Here is a 22619-nt window from a genome sequence, read left to right as displayed (position 1 = left end):
GTTTTTTAACAGGATGATAATTACCCAGATCCAAGAGGCATCACAAAATTGTACGCAAACATAAAAAGCCAAATGGAAGAGAGAGATATTGATATACCGTAATGCAGTCACCTCGTATTCCATAGGGCGGTTGTTTTAGTGTGAGGTAACTCAACATTTCCATTCCAAAGTAGTTAACTTTATAATGATCCTTTGTATACAACTGTATACATTAGTATGCACAGTGATAGAGAAGCTGATGTTGTAACATATTTTTGTAATGTGAACAATGTGTAAAAAATGTTTACTAGAGGTATGAGATCTTGCATTTCTCTTAATCTCTTATTGATAAACTGCCCTCCATAGGTTTGAACTATATAAATACCAATAAAATACATACATATGAGTTTAGAAGAAATACTTCAGGTGGTAAATTCTCTACCTTCATCACATTGCTGTCCGGAGAATCCTGGTTGGCAAAGACACTGGAAAGAATCCTGCTCTCCTAGACAAGTGCCATGAGGCCCACAGGTAGAGGAGCTCCCGGGACCACAGCCATTGGAAGGGAGGGCACATCCAGGGGAGGTGTTCAAGGACTCAGCTGGAGATCCCAGGTCATATACCTTTTAAATTAAATAAAGCAATATATGTCAGTCAATTAGGATTTGGTCTACAGGAGCTTGGTATTCTTGTTTCAGTACTGTTAACCAAAATATACAAATTCCTATGCCGTTGATGGTAATCTTGGGATGGGAAAGTGGGACAATTAAGTGGAGGCTGAATAGAAATATAGACTGTGATAATAGGGAAGCAATGAGAAGGTTTTCCATCATAACCTTCTTCTACATGCACTTCAGAAATTGATCCTACATGGTCTGCAGCCATTAGCCTTGATATTTCACTTCCATTGCTCCCCTGTGTAATTTGCAGTCCTTTATGAATCCATCTAACCGTAGTTGTCTTCCCCGTTCCCCCTTGGATACTATTTAAAGCAGTCAGTAACATTTCATAATGCTATGTATGGTTCTCGTAGAGAGCTACTAGCATGAACACTGCTATGACTTGGCAATAGTTGTTAATTAAAGTGATTGCCCACTATTTGTACATCATATTGGCATTCCAAGGGGCTGTGGCTGGGCTCTTTAAGAACTTGTTAGAACAACACTGGAAAAACAAGGGAGCACAGCTTTTGTAGAAGAGGGCACAGAGGGGTAAGGTGGGTGCAGGAGTCCAGATATTTATTTATTTACAATTTAGACACGGAACAGAGGACATGTTAGTATGGCTCCCCCATTACTCCTCTACCTCAACGAAGTAGTTGAAACCAGGGGCAGATGATTTCAGGGGTCATAAATTACATACAATTATAGTTGGGAAAAAATGTATAACAGAGCTATTTTTCACCTTGGGTTCTGAGTAACATCATAGAAATCTCAAGCTTTGCTCTTGTTCTCTATCTGAAAAACCTTTGAGTCCCCAGTTCAGACTGAAATGTATTCAACAATAGTTTCTCCCTAATTACTCTGAAGTCCTGCTCATGTACTGGCACTAAATAAATTCTAAATGTCCCCCTCCAAGAATATGGTGGTGTCGCTACTTTTTGCATTATCCTGTTTTATCCAAACTGGCATCCACAACTCTCAATTTGCAAGTAGTTAAGTTCCCAAGGAAAACCTTATCTCTAGTTCTTAAAATATTACTGAATACCACACACTGTCATTATACTTTCATGGTTATAGTGTGTACCCACACCAAAGATACTGCTTAGTAATAATGTTTTGTGGTTGTCAATAACTATAACCTCATCGGGTTCTATGGCATCTTGCATGTCCGCCAAACGCATTTGCACCAGTAAATTATGATTTGGGCTTAAGAGTCTACATATCAGCCGCTTGTGGTCTGCTAAATTGAGCTTATTTACTATCAGGACACAAGGCTGACGCTGAGAGATGTCAAACCTTTAGTATCGAGCTCATAATATACATGCCACATTTTTTCAATGCTTATGTGTAATTGATGGGGACAGTGGAGTAGGTTATGGAACTGTAGAGTAGGTTGATGAACCCCACAACCTCAGTATGTTCAGAACATAGGCAGAAGAACGATTACTCCCCACACCTTTACTCAGGTGGCTAACATCTACTTATAGATTTTACAGTAAAGCTGTCCTCTTTATTAATGACAAAACAGTTAGCTAATGTCACTATATGGCGCCGGATGCAGGATTTGCCATGTTTTCAATTTCCCTACAGAACATATTGGGGCGATTTATCAACACTGATCAGGTGCAGTGTCACCAAAAGAGACAAACTAGTGGAAAGTGTTGATTTGGAATTTACTTTCCAGTGGAAAACTTAATTTGTATTTGAAAGGAGGCACTAGAGTAACACAAAGTAGAGATATGCGCTGCTGTGTGCTAATTTGCATGAAGGGGTTGTCCCATGGGTGGTACAAAGGCGTTCCCATGCAACCATCCATGGATGTTTGACACAAATGCCCTATATACTAATATCTGTATTCAGGGCTTTGCACCCAAAACACTGGCCTCCACAAGGCAGGCATAAAGAGGGAGAACATTTATTTCCTCCAACCTTTAAAACTTTGCATATGTGCCATAAAGTACAGCACACATTAAAAGTTGGAAACATTTTAATGTATGTCTAAGCATAGCTTTTATACTGGATGGGTATCCACAAGGTGTGTGCGTGTACCAGCTAGAGGGTCGAACTCGGAGTGGGGGAACCGGGTTTGAGTCTCTTCAAGAGGAACAACTTGACTATAGTCTTTTTCTGCCTATTCTGTGGCCTCTTCCTAAAACAGGGGCCTCTTGTCACCTTGTTCAATGTTACTGACTCATTGGTATGATCCTTCCCCTAAACTTTGTGATGAAAAAGTTTCTGAAATGTTCATGAATCTCCTTCTATTAAATTTTTTTTTTAAACTATTTTTATTGAAGATACGACTTGCAATAATAACATATACCGAATTACATTTCCATGAGACAATAGTGTCCATCATATGACAGTGAGTACAGAGATGTATAACACTTCTGATGTACATTTTAGGTTTATCAGAGATCAGATATTTTGCTATTGGTCATCATAGCTCGAAAAAGGATCTATAGTCGCAGGAGTGCAGATACCTCCCCTAAATGCATTCCATTTCCACCACATTTGCTCCCATTTTTGGGGCATTCTCTGTGGACATATGTGGCCCTTTCAGACACCATAGTCATGTCCATATCTTTACACCAGTCTTGAAGGAGTGGTGCCGTACTCGCCCCCGATGTCTGGCAATATTTCATTTCACTATTGATATTCCCTGGGTTGCCCAGTCTTGGGCTGTGTGATTCAGGTCCGTCGGCTCCCAGATGTTTAAGAGACAACATTTAGGCTCAGGCGGTACCGGACTTTCGCTAACCTGTGTGATTGTGCTCATCAATGCCGCCCAGTATGATTTAATCACAGGGCATTCCCATAGTGTGTGGTAAAGGGTGCCTATGTCACCACATTGACGCAGGCAGAATTGATCGTTGGACTTTCCTTGCCCAATGTTACTCTGATAAAATATGTCCTGTAGAGTACTTTGAGTTGTATAAGATGCAGCTTGGAGGATACTGCCACCACCCTCGGGGATTCTAGAGCCTCCTGCTAGTCCGTTTCGTACAACGTGCCCACATCAGTCTGCCATTTTTCCCGCAACAATTGTATAGGATTTAACTGATTATTGATGATTTTTCTGTATGTGAGTGATACTGCCTTTTTGTCTATGTATTCCGTGAGGAGTCTGTCTTCCAGTCTGCCATTTTTCCCGCAACAATTGTATAGGATTTAACTGATTATTGATGATTTTTCTGTATGCGAGTGATACTGCCTTTTTGTCTATGTATTCCGTGAGGAGTCTGTCTTCCAGTGGGAAAGACTCTGGAAGGATCGTGTCTGGCAGGATGGCCGCTTCTAATGCATGCCTAACCTGCAAGTATCGAAACAACTCAGTGGGTGCCATTTCGTATTGGGTTTGTAAATGGGCAAAGGTGAGAATTTGCCAGTTTTCCAGAGGTCACCCAATCGTGAGATCCCTATTGTGTCCCATTGTCTAAACCCTTTACTCTTACCCAGGTTGCCTAGTTTGCCAGTTTCCCATAGCGGGGTTTGCTGTGTTAGTTTGTCATTCCAACCCAGGTGTTGTGTTACTGTATGCCACGTGCGGACGGTATGTGCGGTCGGTCCTATAAGGTCTGATTTCCGCTTTTTATTATATAGTGCTCGATTGATTCCTCCCACCCCTAGGGTATGCCTATCTAGTCGATATGCAGGGTCAGTTTGGGGCGAATGAAGCCATTGATTAATCACTGTTAGTTGAGAGGCCCAGTAATATGTCTGGACGTGTGGGAGTGCACTACTGCCATCATACCAGTTCCTAACCAGCTTTGCTGCTGCTATTCTAGCGGGCTTGCCGTCCCACAGGAGATTAGTCACTTCTGAGTCAATTGCTTTAAAGTACGAGGAGGGAACACTGAAGTGGCTATTATGGAGGGCATAAAGAAATCCGGGGAGCGCCATCATTTAAAAAAATGCTGCTCTGCCCATTAGAGTGAGGGGCAGAGATTGCCAGTGTTTGGTGTTTCGCCGTAGTCTCTGCAGCGGTTCCTGAAGGTTTTTGGCTATGAAATCATCGGGATCGGACATGACATGAATACCTAGGTATTTGAAACCATCTGTGACTATCCTTACTGCACAACCCTTCAGTAATACTGGAGGGGGCCGTGTAAAGTACCGATTTTCCCCAGTTGAAGGTATATTCTAACACCGTCCTGTATACTTTGCATAGGTTTAGGAGTCTATGCAGGGAGCGTCATGGGGATGCCATGTATATGAGGATGTCATCCGCATAAAGGGATATGCGGTCTTCCCATCCCTCCATCCATCGGAGCCCACGGATGATTGGGTCTTTCCTTATTCAGGCAGCCAGTGGCTCTAGTACCAAGGCAAAAAGGAGTGGGGACAGGGGGCAGCCCCGTCTTGTTCCACGTCCCAGGGAAAATTCCCTGGAGATATGTCCGTTAGCCACCATATGGGCTAATGGATTTGTGTATAGCAGTCGGACCCATGAGCAGAATTTTGGTCCAAACCCTAGATGCTGGAGAACCGCAAAGTTGAATGGCCATTCAACTGAGTCGAATGCCATCCTTGCGTCAAGAGATAGTATGGCGGTCTCTTCTTGTATAGTGTGTTTGCGGCTTAAAAAACAATGTAGGCGTCTGAGATTTAATGCTGTATTTCTTCCTGGCAAAAATCCGAATTGGTCCGGAAGGACCAGTTTGGAGAGGTGGGGAGTTAATCTGTTGGCCAGTGTTTTGGCCAATATTTTGGCTTCTGCGTTAGTCAGGGAGATGGGACAGTAGGAGGTAGTTTCAGAGGGAGGTTTACCCGGTTAATGAATGGCTACTATTGTAGCAATGCTTTGGTCTTTGGGGAGTTCTCCCTTTTCCAGGCTGGCTTCATATATCTTTAACAGGTGGGGGGCAGGTTTAGCAGCCACCCGCTTGTAAAGTTCGATGGGTATGCCGTTAGGACCTGGGGCTTTTACTGACTGTATGTTTCCCATAGCGAGTGTTACTTCGTCTGTAGTTAGGTCTGCTTCTAGTAATTGGGTATCTTCCGGTGTGAGTGTAGGTAAGTGTATCTCTTGTACGAACGCTATCGCATCTTGTAAGTCAATGTTGGTCGTGGGAGTGTAAATGCGCTCATAGTGCACTGCTAAGGCGTCTACTGTTTCTTGTGGGTCTGTTGTGAGTGACCCGTCTTCTAATCAGAGCTCTGTCACCCATCTATCTGCTCGCGTTCGTTTGTCTAGCCAGGCCAGAAGCTTGCCTGCCTTGTCCCTGGCCTCATAAACCCTGTGGTGAACCTCTGTGAGTCTGGTTGTAGCGGCCTCCCATAAGTACTCCTTGTATTCTTGTTGCTTCGTACGCAGCCTATGTGTGTTAGTGTCAGATGAATCTTGGGCGTGCAAGGATTCTAGTTGACTCACTTCTAGTTCTAAGGTTTCTATTACCTTCTGCTTTTCCTTTTTATAACCTAGGATTAAGGATATGGCCTGTCCTCGTAGGACAGGTTTGTACGCTTCCCAGAGAGTCAGAGGAGAGGACACTGACAGCTCATTTTCAGTGAAATAGTGTTTTGTGGTGGTAAGCAACCCCTTCCAGATCTTGGGATTTTGTAAATAGCCAGGGTATATCTGGTACATGCGACGGCGTGATGGGATCTGTACAGCATATTCAGCGAGTACAGGGGAGTGGTCAGAGATGCCTCTGGGTAGATGTGATATCTCTCTGAATCTACCTATACTGCCTGTTGATGTAAGTATGTAGTCGGTTCTAGAAAGACTTTTGTGAGCACCAGAGTGATATGTGTATTGGCGCGTTTGCTGGAATTCAAAGCGTCAGGTGTCTATCAAGCCGAAGGCATCTAAAATGTCAGTAAAGTTAGAGTGAGTACGGTGTTGTAGCCTAGGGGGAGTTCGATCCAGAGTGTCATCAAGTGTAACGTTAAAGTCACCCCCAATTACTAGTTCTCCTTCTGGAAGTGTGAGTAGAAATTTGTCAAGCGCCGGAAAAGCCAGCGAATGGAGTGCTGGAGGAATATAGACGGTGACCAAATTGATTGCATGTCCTTCCCATTGGCAAGAAGCCGCTGCAAAGCGGCCTTGATCGTCCGTGTAAGTGCATTGTATAATCAGAGGGAGGTGCTTTTTAACCAATATTCCCACCCCACGTGAACCTGACGTGAATTTGGAGTGTACCACTAACTTAAAACCACAATGGTCTAGGGCTTTACAAGTCGATTCCATTAGATGGGTTTCCTGTATCATGGCTACCGCTGGTGCCTTGCGCTTGAGATATTGCAGCATGAGCCCCCTCTTTAGCTTGTCTCCCAAGCCATTAACATTCCAGAAGACGAGCGACAGTGACGGAGCGCCTGTGGGCACGTCTTGGGAATATCAGCGGTAGTAGGTGAGGACATTGGTGTCATCTGAGCCATTTCTGCGGTGTATCCCTAACGGAGACTTCAATGGAAACATCACTGTGAAGTTGCAAGTCGCATTAGAAATACAATTGAACTATAGAAAAAAAACTAGAAAAAAATAAACAGTCCCTGTTACCCATCCCTCCCCCCTCCTGCCTCCCTGCATGACAGACTTTGAACTACCCGCCTCCCAAACAATGCAGAGTGCCTATTTCCCATTTCCCGTGACCTTTGTCGTGACCTTTGTAAGGGGGTAGTCTCTCCATCGCCCCCCCCCAGATCATCTCTACTACAGTAGTATATGTCAATAGAAATTAACAGCCTTTTTCATCTGTAAATATGGTACAGTGGTTGTAACTTGTTACCAGAAGGCACTTCTCAAACCTCTGGTCAATATTATCAAAGAAGTCTCTAGTGAAATACATAACCCGCTGGGACTATGGACTTCACAGTTCAGTATGTGGAAGAGGTTGTTGTGTAGTTCTTATTCTCCTGGAACTGGTGCCTTTTTTAACGGCTCTCAAGTGATTTGGCATGCGTAGAGGTTGCTTCCTCTGGAGTGGGGTGCGCGCTTTCAGTCGGAAGCTTGTGTTGTTTGCCTTTCCGGGTTTGCGACTCTGCGCCATCCTTGAAGCCATTCCTGGGCCTCCTCTGGTGTGGTAAAGAACCACGCTTTCCCTTTTGCTTCTACCAGCAGCCTAGCAGGGAACAGCATGGAGTATTTCAGTTCTATGTTTCCCAATTCTTTTTTGATGTCAAAGAAGCTGGGTCTTTGCTTCGTCACTGCCGCTGTGTAGTCATGGAAAAAAGTAATCGTGCTATGTTCGATGCGTACAGGCGGGGCCACCCTTGCTGTTTGTAAAATGAGGTCACGATCACGGAAATTAAAAATATGGGCTAGGATCAGCCTTGGGGGTGCACCCGGTTTGGGTCTACCACCTGGGATGCGGTGCGCTCTCTCCACCGCAAAGTAGTGGGATAGACCCTTAGGCTGCAGGTGTTGCTTGATACAAAGAGGTCCATTGCTGGACCCCCCATCCCTTCCAGTACTCCAACTATTCTGACGTTGTTGCGTCATGAACGGCCTTCATAATCGTCCAGTTTGGCAGCCATTATTTTACTTTCAGTTTTGAGTTGGCGCAGTTTACGTTTGAGTTCAGTGGTATCATTGCGTAGAGTCCCCGTTGTGGTTTCTACTTCTGTAACTCGTGCGCTCATGTTTTTAAAGTCAACCCGGATCAGTGAGAGTTCTACTGATAGCGTGCCAACTCGAAAGTCAATGGCTGTGTGCACTTTATTCAAGGTAGAGAGTATGTCCTGCAATGTGACTTCTGACCCTTCCAACGAGGCCTCATCTGGATCCTGCGTAGATGGTTGTGGTGTTGTTTCCGGTTTTAATGCATGTGTATTCATCCAGTTTGGTCTGGTGCGCAGTGCGCTGACCCGACCCCCCAATCACTGTGTTTTGGGTCGTATCACGCAGCGGGCGAGAAACTGGAGTGGTAGTACTCACCGCTTCCTGCCTGGGTGATACACTGTCACCTGCAGCCTTTCGGGTTTCGTACATTAGGATATATCTGTTGTTTTGTGTGCGCATAGGCTAGGGAACACATTGGTGGCGCAGTCGGGGGCCCCGGGCAGCACGCTTTAATGAAGGAACCAGACACGTGCTTTCGTTAGTGTTTGGCCACTTTCCTGTAGGTTGTGTCTTCTCTTAAGGGTCCTTATTGCAGGTTTAATTCTGCTACTCAGACCAAGGAGTTCTATCCTGGGCAGCAGTTGACTAATTTTTTCGCTTTTCCACGTACCCCTACTGCTACGTTGCAATTGCTGGCATGGAATATTTCAAAGTTATTTCAGAGTTGACTGTAATGGGTAGCGCTCCAGCGTTGTATGGGGGGGAAACCCCACCTGTAGTGTTCTCAGTATTTCTCCCAGAATATTCAATCAGTGTGGGGGGGAGAGAATCCAACCAGGACCAGGAGCGCGTAGCAAGCACGTGCTGAGTTGAGTCTTGCCACGCCGTTTGGATCACTCTGTTTTCTTGCAGCCGTCCCCAAAGTGTAGCCGAGAGTTTGCGCTCAGTTCCAGCGCGCTGCATTCAAGTCAGCCCCTTCGCGCACTGCGGAGGTTGGGACGGGCTTGTGCGCAAGGGAAATTCTTTGGCGCGGGCAGGCAGGCTCACCCTCGCCTCACCCTGGTTTGTGGTGAGTTGCATGCACCGACGTGCGCCGCCGTGCAAGACGTAGAGAGTGGGGGTGGCACATCCACGGCTGCGGGCTGCTGGTTTACATGAAGCCCCGGCCTCGTTCTCACCAACAGGCCGCAGGCACTTCGCACAACGTCACTGACACTGTGGTCATTCGTTTAGTCTCACGGGCCATCTGTCCTGTGCCTGGGTCCTTCCGACACTGTTGGCACCGCACACAAGTGGGGGAGAAGGTCGGATAACTGCACGGATTGTCGGAGATGACTGTAGGGGTTTGGAGCGACTTCAGGCGGCGGCCATTTTGGTCGGCTGCTAGCCACGCCCCCTTCTATTACATATTTGATATTTGGGAGAGGGCGCCAATATTTTCCAAAATGTAAAAGATGTCGACTGATGCTGGTTTTGCCTTACTCTCCTTCCTTCATTTGTAGAATTACCTATGTTCTTGTTCCTCCCAACTTTGTAGCTCTCTCCTGACCCCTCCAATATTGACTCATTCCACTCCAATCCTTTTGATAAGGGGGGGGTTTACTTCACACTGGCTCCCCTCACTCCTACTTGTGCCAGCTTCATATCATTCTCCAGAGGGATTGTTCATCATTTTTCCAAAGTTGCTGCTGGCAATTCAAATTATAAGTAGCAGTGAATCCTGGATCAGATAGTTTCCTTAGAAAATCTGGCAGTGGGTCCAGGGTGAATTATTTTGAACGCAGACTAAAACTGCATTTTGAGGACATCTTATTGATTATTGTCCTGTGTTGTTCCAGCTCTCTTGGTATGACTGCTGTTTCTCGTCCCTAGCCTTTGCTGTCCAATCTGATACTGGTGAGCAGTGGTCCCTTAAAAGGAGGGAGGGAGATGTCTCTTCAGATCCACTCCTGAGGCTGCATTTGTCTCTAGCCGCCGGAAAAGACAGTTCTGTGGGAGAGACCAATGGAGCGATGCTAGGAGGTGCTGGGTAGCCTTATAACTAGAATAAGGCTAAGCTAAACTGGTGAAAAAAGGGGTGTAGCTGAAAGACACGTGAACGCTCTTCCTCACTTGTTCTACAATGCTGAATTTTGCTGTAAAGGACACTTTGCGATTTCTTATGTCACAAGTTATTCCCACAGAACAGGAAACAAAGAACAGAGTAGATGTAGGATTTGTATGTATAGGAACGTTTGAGGGATTGAACTAGGGCACCCACAAAATTTAAGCTAGATGTTTTCTTTAAATCCCATTGTCGACCCACTGGAACATCTGATCAAGACTGGGACAAAGACAATAAAAACACTTGCCTGCCTACTGAGGTCTTTTACTCTCTGCTTCCATTTCTGGCCCCTAGGACTTGTTCTGAAGAAATTAGAGTGTCAGTCCCCTGCTGACATTGCTGGCGGCAGCTTAACTGCTGGCGGCTTTGAAACCAGATGAAGATTCTGACCAGGCAGGAAATTCTTCAAGTGTACTAAGTTTGTTGAAACCATCTTCACCACACAAACTGGGCGTTGATAAAACTGCCTTTACCACAATCAAATATTCACGCCTTCATCAACGTCAGCACAGAACTTGAGAGCACTTCGAACGTCACATATCAAAGTGGCTTACGTTAAGCACTCTCGGAGCCTCTTTATGCGGCCGAAGCTTTTGCCTTAACTGCCATCTGGTTCACTAGCACTGTCACCATTCAGGGTGACCCACATCTTCCTCTCACCACGTACTAGCACACAGCCATGCTGCAGCTCCTCCTTGCACAGACAGGGTTCTTCTTGCAGCTGAAATATAGATGCAAGATACATCTCTAGAGCTTGCTTGACTCTAGTATGTAGTTAGCTGGAGGAAGTTATTGTGGCCCAGTTCTGTATGGAAAGACATCCTCGACCAGTGTGTTGTCAGCACCAGGTGGCACAGAGTAGAACTGAGTGAACATTAGGCATGTCATACACAACAATATAAGGTTCTGTAATGTAACGCTTGGGCATGTTCCATGTGAACTAAGAGCAGCCCAAAACCAAACTGATCTCCAGGCATTCAGTAGCCCAAAGCTGACGTCAGCGGCATTGTTTGGCTGCCACTGGGAGCGTATCTAAGATCCGAATGCTGCCCTTCTGACTTTTACCCCTGGCTCAGGTCTGTGTTTGTGACGTTTGGAGAAATTATCATAGATTACGTGTATCAACCTCAACATGATTTCCGCAGTCAATGGCTGGGATGTCATTACTAGCAATATAATCTTTGGAATGGTCATGCGATGTCACATCTGATGTCAGGGAGAAAACTACGTCTGATGAAAACTTTCTGCAACACTAGTGCCATTTTCTGTATTAGCTAGTGTTTCTTCAAGATTTTTTGATCTTTCAAGTCTAAAATGTTTCTTTTAATAAACAGCAACAGTTATGAAGAAGAGCCTCCAAGGTGTGAGCAAAGGAGCCTCTTTCTTCCTTATTTTTTATACTCTTTAAGACTGAGGTAAACACAGGGCTTAATGAAGTAGCTCATGGAAAACACATCTTGCAACCTGGTGAAATGGCCGCTCTTAGAAACATGTTTCCCCAGTAGCCCTTTCTAAATATTTTCATCCATACTGTACACCAGAAGAGGTTCTACAAAGATAAGCATTTCTGAAAAAATAATCACTAAGCGTGTGCAGGTGTCTGTGTTTTTACGCGGCATGTAACCAGTTTCCAAGCAATCCTGTTTTGTATGTAATGGAGCTAAGTACAGAAGAGTGAGTGATCTGACAAGGACCACCCAATATTGCTCAGTGGAGAGACCAAGAATAGAACAGGGCGGTTTCCAGATTCTATATGGGACAATTTATTATTTTGGGCAAACCACTAGTTGAAAGCTACTTCGAGCATCAAACATTCATAGAGCATGGTTCCTCTCACTCATCCTTAATCCGTGGCTGCCCATACATTACATGCTTTCTGTATCAAGACCTGGATGTTCAACCAATAAGAACAAACAACGTGATCCCACAGCATGACCCATCAGGGCCTCAAGACCCTCACGGATAATGCAGCCACGCTATACAAATCCTGTTCGATTCCTGTACAACATTCAAGACAGCTCATTACAGCTCGAGTCCCCTATACAGTGTGAATTATCAACAACCATAGGACACAATGTGAAAGGATATCTTCTGTGTACCAACCTGACTGTCTAAGATAACATTGCGCAGGCAGCCTGTGAAATGCTTGTGTTGTAAGCGAGGGTAGGAGTAAGGGATGGACTCCTTGACGCCACCCAACTGCAGCACCGGGTGTCCACTCCAATAGCTTTAAAAGAAGAAGGCAGCTTTAGTACATGTTTTCTTACACACTTGAATATTCTTAAGAGAACGAGTTGTCTTGTGGCCTAGAACAAGTTCTGGAACAGATATGTAAATGTCACAACAATCAAAGAAAAACCAGAAACATTAATAAAAGCTGTAAAGAGCAAGAACCCATGCACAGGGGTGTTCTAAACTATGCTGAGACCTGGAGTAGGTTAATATATATCGAAGGCACCCTCAAGCATTTGCTAGTGAATGGAGAACACGTCTCGCAACACTTGAGCTAGATTTAGAGTTTGGTGATCAGAGAAAATTCTCCTATTTTTGCAGTAAGTAATAAACCCACTGTTGGAGGACTCTACTCTTTTGGTGAATCCTACGCTACAATTAGTTCTACCTTCCCGACACTGGATGTAATGCCACCAGAGGATTCTTCACCAGCAGAGACACTTCTTCCAGAGGATGTATCACTTCCTTCACAAATGGAGTGTCACTCACATACATCCAACTCCGCCATCGTCCTGTCATGATATGTTTACAATACTTAACAGTAAACTCAATTCCTGAATCTATTTGGCTTTTAAGCTCTGTTCCTTGCCACTGAATGTGTAATGGTAACTTCTCAAATGTGGCTATTACACTGTTTTTGATGGGAAACATTCAGAACACTCTAATTAGAAGTAAATGGACCCATAAAAGCTCTAATCGTAGAGAACTAGGTTTGTGACTAACTCTTAATTTTTCAACTAACTTTCCAACTTAGCCAGGACCCTCCCTTATTGACAATGGGGTATTAAAGGAGCTTTCTGAAGCTCCAAAAGCTTATTTGAGAGCTACTAATCTTCATATCCCTGGGCATGGGTTAGGCACTATAAACAGGTATACATTGATGTCACATAATATTTATATTTAGGTGTGTACCTTCTGTTTAGTGAGAGAATCCCTGTTGCCTCACAGCTTGAGCGATCGTCGGTTGACAGCCCTTGTCCCACTCCCTCTGCCTCCGAGACAACAGCGGCCTGACAGCGGTCAAGAATGAAATAAACATCCTATGTAAACAAAAGGAAGAGTTGAAAGACTATTGATGGATAAAAACCTAAAGCCTCATTATGAGGTCCCAGAATTTTGTCACGTCACATCCTTCCCCCTAAGAGTGACCTATATCGGGGTTACTAATAACTCCAGAGAGGCTGAGTAAACAGGGATTACGGGTTGAATCGTGAGGGTCCACTGAGAAAAATTAATTACCAAGGAATCGTGAATCCTGGGTCTAGATCCACCAATAAGTCCTCATTCTCCCACAGAATTTCATCTGGAAATGTCAGCAGCTTTCAGCAGCCAGAACCCCTGAGTGAAACTTAGCAGGTTAGTGAAGTTACTGTGGGCCTTATAATTCCAATGAGGCGGGTACCTGCCACTGCTGCCCACATCAGAATTTTTTTTTATTATCAAATTTTATTAGTTTGAGAATAGTCAGTAACAACAGAATCAACAATCTGCCTGCATAGGAAACGTGTATCACTTCAACAGGACAGTTTGAAACAAGCCAGTTGTACATCAGCCATCTGCCACTCATCCACTATCAACAACCGCGATGCCCAATAGCAGAGGCGGATGTCTGCCATACCTATCCCTTCACAAGATGGCAATAGGGACACATTTGCCAAAGGCAACCCTAGACAGTTGGTTTAGCCACAAGAAGGAATTCTTTTTTAGTAAACATTGTTTGTAACCTGGTTTGGGGTACAGGCAATGGAAAGTTCTGAATGGCATTGAGTATTCATGGTAACATTATAATTTTAAATAGTGCTACTCTGCTGAGAACATTAAGTGGAAGTTTGGCCCATGTGGTAAGAACTGTAATCAAATTAGACATTAAAGAGTGAAAATTTAGGTTGCAGGTTAGGTTAGGTTTCAGGGCCATATACACCCCTAAATACTGACAGTAACAGTAACAAATGTATTTTGGTTAATTAAAACCATACATTTACACGACACAAAGCAGCAGATGAAAAACATTCACGAAATTATAAAACAATAACCTCATTTATGGACAGCAGTATCACCCCGTATGCACTGCCACATTGTTTCCCATCTTGCCTCACACTGCCTTTTCCATGAAACCAAATAAATTGTGCAAATGTGACAGTGCGGGGTACCATGAAAAATCAAGGGTAGCAGAAAAAAGAAACTCATTCATAAACATTAGAATCACCCCATATTCTCTTGTTCCACATGGTTTACGCATCGTTTTACACTGTCTCTTCCATACAACCAAATGTAAAATGCAATTGTAGCAGTGCGTAGTTCGCTAAAATGACCAAAAATGAAATTAAGACAGACAATGCTAAAAAAACAAAAAACATTTACTCAAACCTTCCTCACTTTCCAACAACTGCGATTGGATTTTTATCTGACAGTGGCCTGTCCGCTTTCCCAATTCGCTATAAAGTGCAAAAGACGATATTAAGCAGAATTAGAAAAACTATTTTACTCACAGTGACTCCTCATATTCTCTTGTTCTTTATTGTTTGACATAATGTTCCATATTGCCACTTCCATAATACCTATTATAAAGAGCGGGGGTAACTGTGCATAGTCCGCAATAAAGTGCTAAGGTGACATTGAAAGCATTAAACGGTATCAGGCTAGAACCTTTGCTCATGCTCCTTCACATTGCTGCAGACAAACCTTTATCAGATAGCAACCTGTCTGCTGTTGTAATACATTTTATGAAAGCTGCAAGCACTTGGGGGCATTCCCCTTCTAGACAAAAGAGTAGGGCATGGCAGCATGTTCTGATTTATTTTTTTTACGAAGTTTTATATAGCGCGAACTTGACCCGAAGGTATCAGAGAGCTTTACATGAGCACCAGTTGCGTTACAGAAGGAAACATTCATTTTTGTTAGGCACGGTGAGATTAAGTGATTAGCCTACAATCACAGGATGTTGAGTGTCGTTGCCGAGACTCGAACCCGTTCCCCAGATTTGAGGTCCACCGCCCCAGCCGTTAGGCCACAACCTCTCCCCTGATGCCATTCTGATTTAAAAAAATGTTGTGCAGCAAAGCCTTTTGTTCAGTCAAAAGCTTGGGCAAATTGATATGATATGAGTCAGACTTTCCATATGCCGATGACCGAGGCTGCACTTAGAACATAGAGGTTTCAATGACCATTTTGGGAGGCAATCAGTAGTTTGACACAAGCCAAAATGCAGGTGTAGCAAGATGATTTTAAAATAAAGAATCTCATTAAAGCAGTTAAGTATGATTGCAGGTAGGGTTGTTGTAAGAGTCAATGACCGTCCATGTATAGCTTCTTTTACTAAAGCCTTTCTAGTCCCTATTCCATAAGATATTCTTTAGTTGTTTATTTGGAGATGTTTTGAAAAGAACATGCAGGAGTGTAGATTCCCATAGTTCATTAGTCTCAAGGTCATTCAAGGCCAGATCAAAAGCCCACGTCCAGCTGCTTGTTTTTGGAATGGCAATTTACATTCCTTTCCAGATCTAGGAACGCAGTGTTGTCGGATCGCACAGTCTTAATAGTGATATATACTTAAGTAGGGAGCCGCGTTGAGCTAACACTTGGTTAAGCAGACCAAATTCCAGCCTCAACTGGGCCAGAGATGCGATTTGTGGTGGTTGCAAAAGAATGCGAGATGGTTTACTTTGTGCAGTTAAGAAAGGACCCAGACTTTGCCGGGATAGCCACTGTGCCAAAACTAATTGTTGGGATAAGTTTGGCTATTATCCTGCTAGAAGAGGTGCCTGAGCTCGGCTTTGCTATTTGCGGTGTAAGGACTAAAAATTAGCAATTAAGGAGGCGGTCATTGGCTTTAATGAATTTAGATGCAAAGGATAAGGCAAGCGATCCTGCAGCCAAACACCAAGATATTTTTAGCAAGAACTTCCTGAGACCAGCAGGCCGCTTAGGAACCAGCTACTTTTCTTCCCAACCTTCCTTCCAAAACCACGATCTGGGTTTTTGTAAGATTCACCGCCATTTCATTTTCAGCACAGTAAGTATGGAGATTGGTTAATAGCCTCTGAGGCACAATTCCAGTCAAGTTCATCAGAGCTGCATCATCAGCAAATTGTAGTGAGATCACCTTGGCTGCGTCAAGGTGTGCACTTAAGGCCAATATAAACAGATTGAAAAGCAATGGGGCAAGAACGCACCCTTGTTTCAAGACTCTCTTGACTTCTATTTTGGTTGACAAGCCTTTGTTAGAACCAAGTTTGACATTTGCACAATTGTTTGAGTATAAAAGTGGATGGCGCATAATAATTTTGCAGTGAAGTACCAGCCAGCCAGTTTTCTGTCTAGGGTACTACGGTTGATATGATCGAATGCTTTAGAGAAATCCACAAAGCAGGTTTATAAAAGCTGTTTTTTATTGATGATATACTTCTTGGCCATCATTGACAGCATGACCAAGTTTTCTGTGGTACTAGATTACCTCTAAAATCTGTTTGATTAAAGGCAATTAATTTTCTCTTACCGCCCAGTGTTCCAGCTCAGCCAGCAGCAAGCTAGCAAAGAGTCTACATCCAAAAGGGCAATCATACGGTAACTGTCAGGGGAGGCATACTGGCCTTTCTTTTGAATAGGTTGGAAAATGGAGCCACACCATGATTCTGGAACTTCCTTCTCAGATAGACAGTAATTAAATATGGAATGAAAACGGGCACATCAAAAATCACAGTTTTGTTTAAAAATAGCTACAGGAAGTCCATTTGGGCCAGTTGTGCAATTCTCTCTGCATTTCTCAACTTTCTGTTTGATTTCATTCAGAGAAAAGGATAAAGGTGTTGCGCGGTGGTCCTTGTGCAATAGGAGAGGGTTTAGGTTCCGGCTTTGGTATAAAGATTCAATGTGCCTCACCCATGTTTCTTCAGTGACATTTTTGCCTATTGTGGCAGTTGAATCTCTATCAAGTTCGTTAATTAAAGACCAAAGAGATTTACCATTATTACTTTTGTAAGCTTGGATGATGTCTGTCCAATCCTGTTTGGTTTGGGATCCTTTTGCCGATCAATCTGCCTTTTTGTAGTCTTTATGTAGCTCACTGAATTTTTCACGCTGAAATGAGGAATCAGGATGGGTATTAGTGGCCTTTATTTCAGTTACCATTTCTCAACATTGAAGCTTTGATGATTTTGAGTACCATTTCCTGTTTTTCCTTGGTCGACATCTCTGCAAGAGCCTTTTACTAGATTTTAAGAAATAAGCTTTAAGTTCATCATGAGTCGTATTCCATGCCCTGATTGGATCTTTGAGGTCCCAGTTTAATGTTGTACTAGTCTGCCTCCACTCCTCATAACAGGCTGATGTGAGGGTGTTCCACCTGACCATTTGTCAATGGCAGCCTGCGTCCTGTGTGCCAATAACATCATATGCTTGTAATCGCTCATTGGAATTCATGATCCTAATGAACTGTGGTGAATAGTCACTCTTGCATCTTGCAGTTATGTAGAAACTCACAATTTTTTTGAGGAGGGAAAGAATTACGAAAGTGTAGTCCAAAACAGAATCTGCTTTGCAAGATTTTCTTGTGGCAGTCCTCGGAATGTCACAGTGACAGCACCAATTGACTACATGGCATCCAAGAGCCTCTAGAGTGCGGAGGAGGTCGTGGTCTAATTTATTGATAAGATTGTATTTGGAAGTTTGTATCGGAATAGCCCAGTGCATTTCCATTCTTCTTAGGTTACAACTTTTTCTGAGGGGATTTGCCAAATTGAGATTAAAATCACCTGTAGCCTGCCTGGAGCCTGGTTTGATATAGACATTTTAAATGTTTGCCCCCTGCCTATGCATCTTCTCATGGACTCACTCTGCACTATGTCCTGCCCACTGCCCTTGTCGTTCACTGCTGTGTGCCCCCTGCATGTGCATCTTCTCATGGACAGGCTCTGCATTTTGTGCCTTGCTTTTGTCTAGGACAAGAACTGGCGTCCTGGATGGCTGACAGCTGCCTAAAACTTAATGGCGATAACACAGAAGTACTAGTGATAGGCAAAGCACCCTTGATCTGGTCCTCATCATGGTGGCCTCAGACCTTGGGACAGACCCCCTTCCCCGGTGAACAGCTTAAGAACCTAGGGATGTGGTTGGATACCAAACTATCCTTCGAGAACCACACCAGGCGAGTGGTGGGAAAATGTTTCAGGGTACTGCGAGGACTTCGGAAGACCCTTGATGTACTTCCTGTTACAGCGAGGAAAACTATGGTCCACGCTCTGGTGACGTCATGCTTGGATTATGGGAACGCCCTCTATTTGGGAGCAAATATCCAATGTGTGCAAAGACTCCAATGCATTCAGAATGCAGCGGCTCGTCTCGTTCTGTTACCCAGGAGAGCTCCCTCTACAAAGGCCCTTGCTTCCCTTCATTGGCTTCCGGTACGGGAATGAAATCTTTTTAAAGCCCAGTGTGTCAGCCACCGCATTCTTCAGAGGAAAGGGCCCAGCTATCTGCATGACCTACCCACCCCCTACTCTCCGATCCGCCAATTGAGATCAAGTGGGACAGGGCAGGTTAGCATCCCGACCATCAGAAGAGCAAGGATGGGTGGCCGCTCCTTCCGTTTTCTAGTGGCCAAACACTGGAATAAACTCCCCCCGGGGCTCCGGCTGGAGTCTTCGGAGACAATTTCCCCAAAAAAACGAAAGACCTGGCTCTTTCCATCTTTAAGGCCTCACGTCTAACCTCTCCCTCTCTTTCTCTGCACTGCCCGAACATGGTCTAATCTGCCGCAGCGCGGGGACACACTAGCTAGTGTAACCATGCGCTTTACAAACTTGGAAAGAAAAAAAAAAGATTTTCTTGTGGCAGTCCTCGGAATGTCACAATGACAGCACCAATTGACTACATGGTATCCAAGAGCCTCTAGAGTGCGGTGGAGGTCGTGGTCTAATTTATTGATAAGATTGTATTTGGAAGTTTGTATCGGACTAGCCCAGTGCATTTCCATTCTTCTTAGGTTACAACTTTTTCTGAGCTGATTTGCCAAATTGAGATTAAAATCACCTGTAAGTATTCGTGAGAATCCACTATAGGCACCTTCCAGTTCCATGAGGAACCTTCCAATAATTTTATATTTTGCTGCCTTTGCCTGGAGCATGGGTTGATATAGACATTCAAAATGATGATTGGACCAGTTTTACTTCCAAAGACCCAATTAAATATTATTAAGCCAAGTATTTGCGGCAAATTAGATGCCAAGCAGTTTTACTTCCAAAGACCCAATTAAATATTATTAAGCCAAGTATTTGCGGTAAATTAGATTCCAAGCGGCTTAAGCTGAAAGACTTGCCCAGCGTCACATAAATTGAAAGGCCACCCACAGGGTGCCCAATTTTTCCTGGCTTTTTCTGCGAAGGTGAAGACTACCACATACCTTTCCAGTGACAGTTCCTCTATTTTCAATGTCTCTTGAACACAGGCAACATCAAGCCTCCTTAAATGCGACTCGAGTTCTGGATCTGAATTTTTTAACTACTGCTATGTCACATGAAATAATGGATATGGATCGTGGTGTCTTTTGGAGAGGCTTACTATCACAACAGATTATGTTTTGCGCGGCCTGGCCAAAAGGAAGTTGTTGTGCAGAGTATTTTATCCTATTGAATTAATCAAAATATTTCACAAAACAGTGTCAATCAATTTTATTTTAATTGAGATTAGATGATAGCCAGTTCCAATTAGGGGTTTGGGAATTTTTTTAATTGAAAAACCAACAATGGTGGCCTTGTGTACAATTTAGTGAGATTGTAACAGAATCTATTGGGGTAGTCTGATTAGCTCCACAGGCACCTAATGCCCTTTTCAGCAATGTGGTGGTTCTCTTCAAGTTCTACAAAGCCCAATATTTATCTTTCTCCATTGGTTTCCATTCTTAGACATCGGCTAATAGCATAATGGAGTACTTTTCCTCGGGCAAGTATGATATTGATATTCCCATTCAGCAAAAACTCTGTGTTTTTAAAGTACCAATTGTGCTGCTGCAGCTGAAGTCCAGGTTACTTCATAGCTTCATAGGTGTCCCCTGGTTTAAATTCAGATGCCTCAATGCTCGAGGAAGAGAGATGACACAGATCTTCCTCTGTGGCTAAAAGTCTCAGAATATTACGTCTAATTAAGATGTCACTTCTGCTCCGGGATTTGTATTGACCCCAGCTCTGGGCTTCACGCCTGATCCATACCACTATGGCCAAAGCAAATATAAGGGGAGATAGCAAACAACCCTGCCGATTGCCTTTACCAATTGAGAATGGAACCAAAAGGGTGCTATTGACTCAAACTTAAGCATGTGGGTGTGATTACAGAATCTGGATGTACGACTGGAAGCTGAGCCTAATTTTCATTAGTACCACCTCCAGAAAAGACCAGTTGACCGAGTCAAAGGCCTTCTCAAAATTCATAAGCAATAAGGTAGTAGGGTCTTTCAGGTCAGAGAGGCTTGCTACAGAGATTTGGGCTCTGTGGATACAGTGTCTGGTGCCACAGTGCGGCATAAATCCTAAATGATCTGGATGGACCAGGTATGGCACCAGTCTTAGGAGTCTATTTGCCAGGACATTAGCATAAATCTTGAGCTCTGTATTAGTAAGAGATATCAGTCAATAAAACGTACAGCATTCAGGGAGGTGACCTGATTTATGTAACACTGCAATGGTTGCCAGATCAAGTTCCAGGGGGAAATGGCCATTTGTTAGCACTTCTTGGTACATGACCAGATGGGGAGGGGTATAAGGGGTGACTGACAAAGGCAATAGTATTCAACTGGGTACCTGTCTGGGACGGGAGTTTTACAGAGTTCATATCTTTTAGAGCAAGCCTGATTAAATCTTGCGGGATAGGTTGTTAAGTGTCAGACGATCACCTGCGCACAGTTGTGGGAGGGGGGAGATCCCTGATAAGTGGTGCAGAGATATCCCGTGGGGGCATTCGATTCGGTTGCCACATATAGCAAGTGGGAATATGTAGCAAATGGGGCTGCAATGTCTGCTGCATTAGACAGCTTATACCCTTGGTTATCTATATGGATGAGATCAGTCGTAAGGCTGTTTCTTCGTCGCTAGCCAGTATAATAGTTTGCCTGATTTATCACCCCATTCATGCACTCTCCTCTTCAAGGTCATCCAACATTCGCGGGCCTCGTTGAGAGAGACTATTGCCGGAGAGACGCCCTTTTAATACCTAAGCATTGCTGCATATGTTCATTGGACAACCTTGGCTGAGGGGGAGGCCAGGACAAGCAGCCAAGTGGGCAAATGCCCAAGTATAGCACAGAGCCTGGGTGGCAGAGTGGGATAGAAACCAAGACTTTAAATAAGCCATCTGGCTGAGAACTCACTAATTTTCCAATGCCCAGGCCTCTTCACCTCCACAAGACACCAACAAGGTTCACTTCTACTCTTTCAACCTCTGGACTCTAAAAGAGGTGGCCATAGTGGCCAAGATGGAGGAAGCTCTACAGGCCAGGCTCCCAGCATGGGATCGCAGACCCTTCACATACTTCAGGCCTCACAGGAGGGTATTGCCCAATATCTTGTCTCTGCCACTCTACACCTCTGCGGTGGCCCAGCTCCTAGTACTTTAAGGCAGACTGGAGATTTTCCAGTCCCCGAGGTGAGGCCGGTCTTAGAGGAGGTGTTCAGCATCCCAGGAGGGCCCGTCAGCATGAGGATCACTACTGCGCCTGCAGGGAAGTGGGAGCTCAGATAAGAGTGTCCACCATCTTGGCTTGCTAGGTCACAACCCCAGGGGCTCTAAGAATTAAAAGGAACCGCTTAATTGAGGCCTTAGCAAAGTGAAATACTCCTAACCTTGTGAAAAGGTTCTTAACATTGTCACATTAACTCCTACCTGCTACAGTGTCACTTATCTATGCAGGATATACACTTGACCTTTATACACACAAGTAGAAGGTCTACTATTTGCGCCACTATTTATTATTTGGGTGATTCAGCATGTCTTTTGATAGATAGAAGAAAAGATGCTTTTGAGCATCAAATACGATGGAGGTTCATTTCTATCACCTATCCATTACAAATTCAGCTGCCCTTTTTCCCTCTTGTCAGATGCCTCCTAAGATTAAGAAGCGATAAAGGGTGGGGTGAATTAGGCCTCCTGTCAG

At 44.1% G+C, this 22619-nt stretch overlaps 1 protein-coding gene across 1 annotated transcript in view; it reads right to left on the bottom strand.

Annotated features, from left to right (window-relative positions):
• The window catches only part of LOC146776290 (neural-cadherin-like), a 567428-nt gene that overhangs the window by 151253 nt on the left and 393556 nt on the right, over positions 1-22619 (bottom strand). The window contains exons 25-27 of the mRNA XM_085637108.1: positions 13394-13521; positions 12353-12476; positions 422-602 (exon numbers count right to left, since the gene is read on the bottom strand). Of these exons, the coding sequence (XP_085493234.1) occupies positions 422-602; positions 12353-12476; positions 13394-13521 (433 nt within the window). The remainder of the gene's footprint in view (positions 1-421; positions 603-12352; positions 12477-13393; positions 13522-22619) is intronic.

The sequence above is a fragment of the Triturus cristatus genome, chromosome 12 (assembly GCF_964204655.1).
Source record: "Triturus cristatus chromosome 12, aTriCri1.1, whole genome shotgun sequence".
Classification (NCBI taxonomy): domain Eukaryota; kingdom Metazoa; phylum Chordata; class Amphibia; order Caudata; family Salamandridae; genus Triturus; species Triturus cristatus.
The sequence above is the reverse complement of the archived record's forward strand: the minus strand, read 5'-3'. Positions and strand labels throughout refer to the sequence as shown.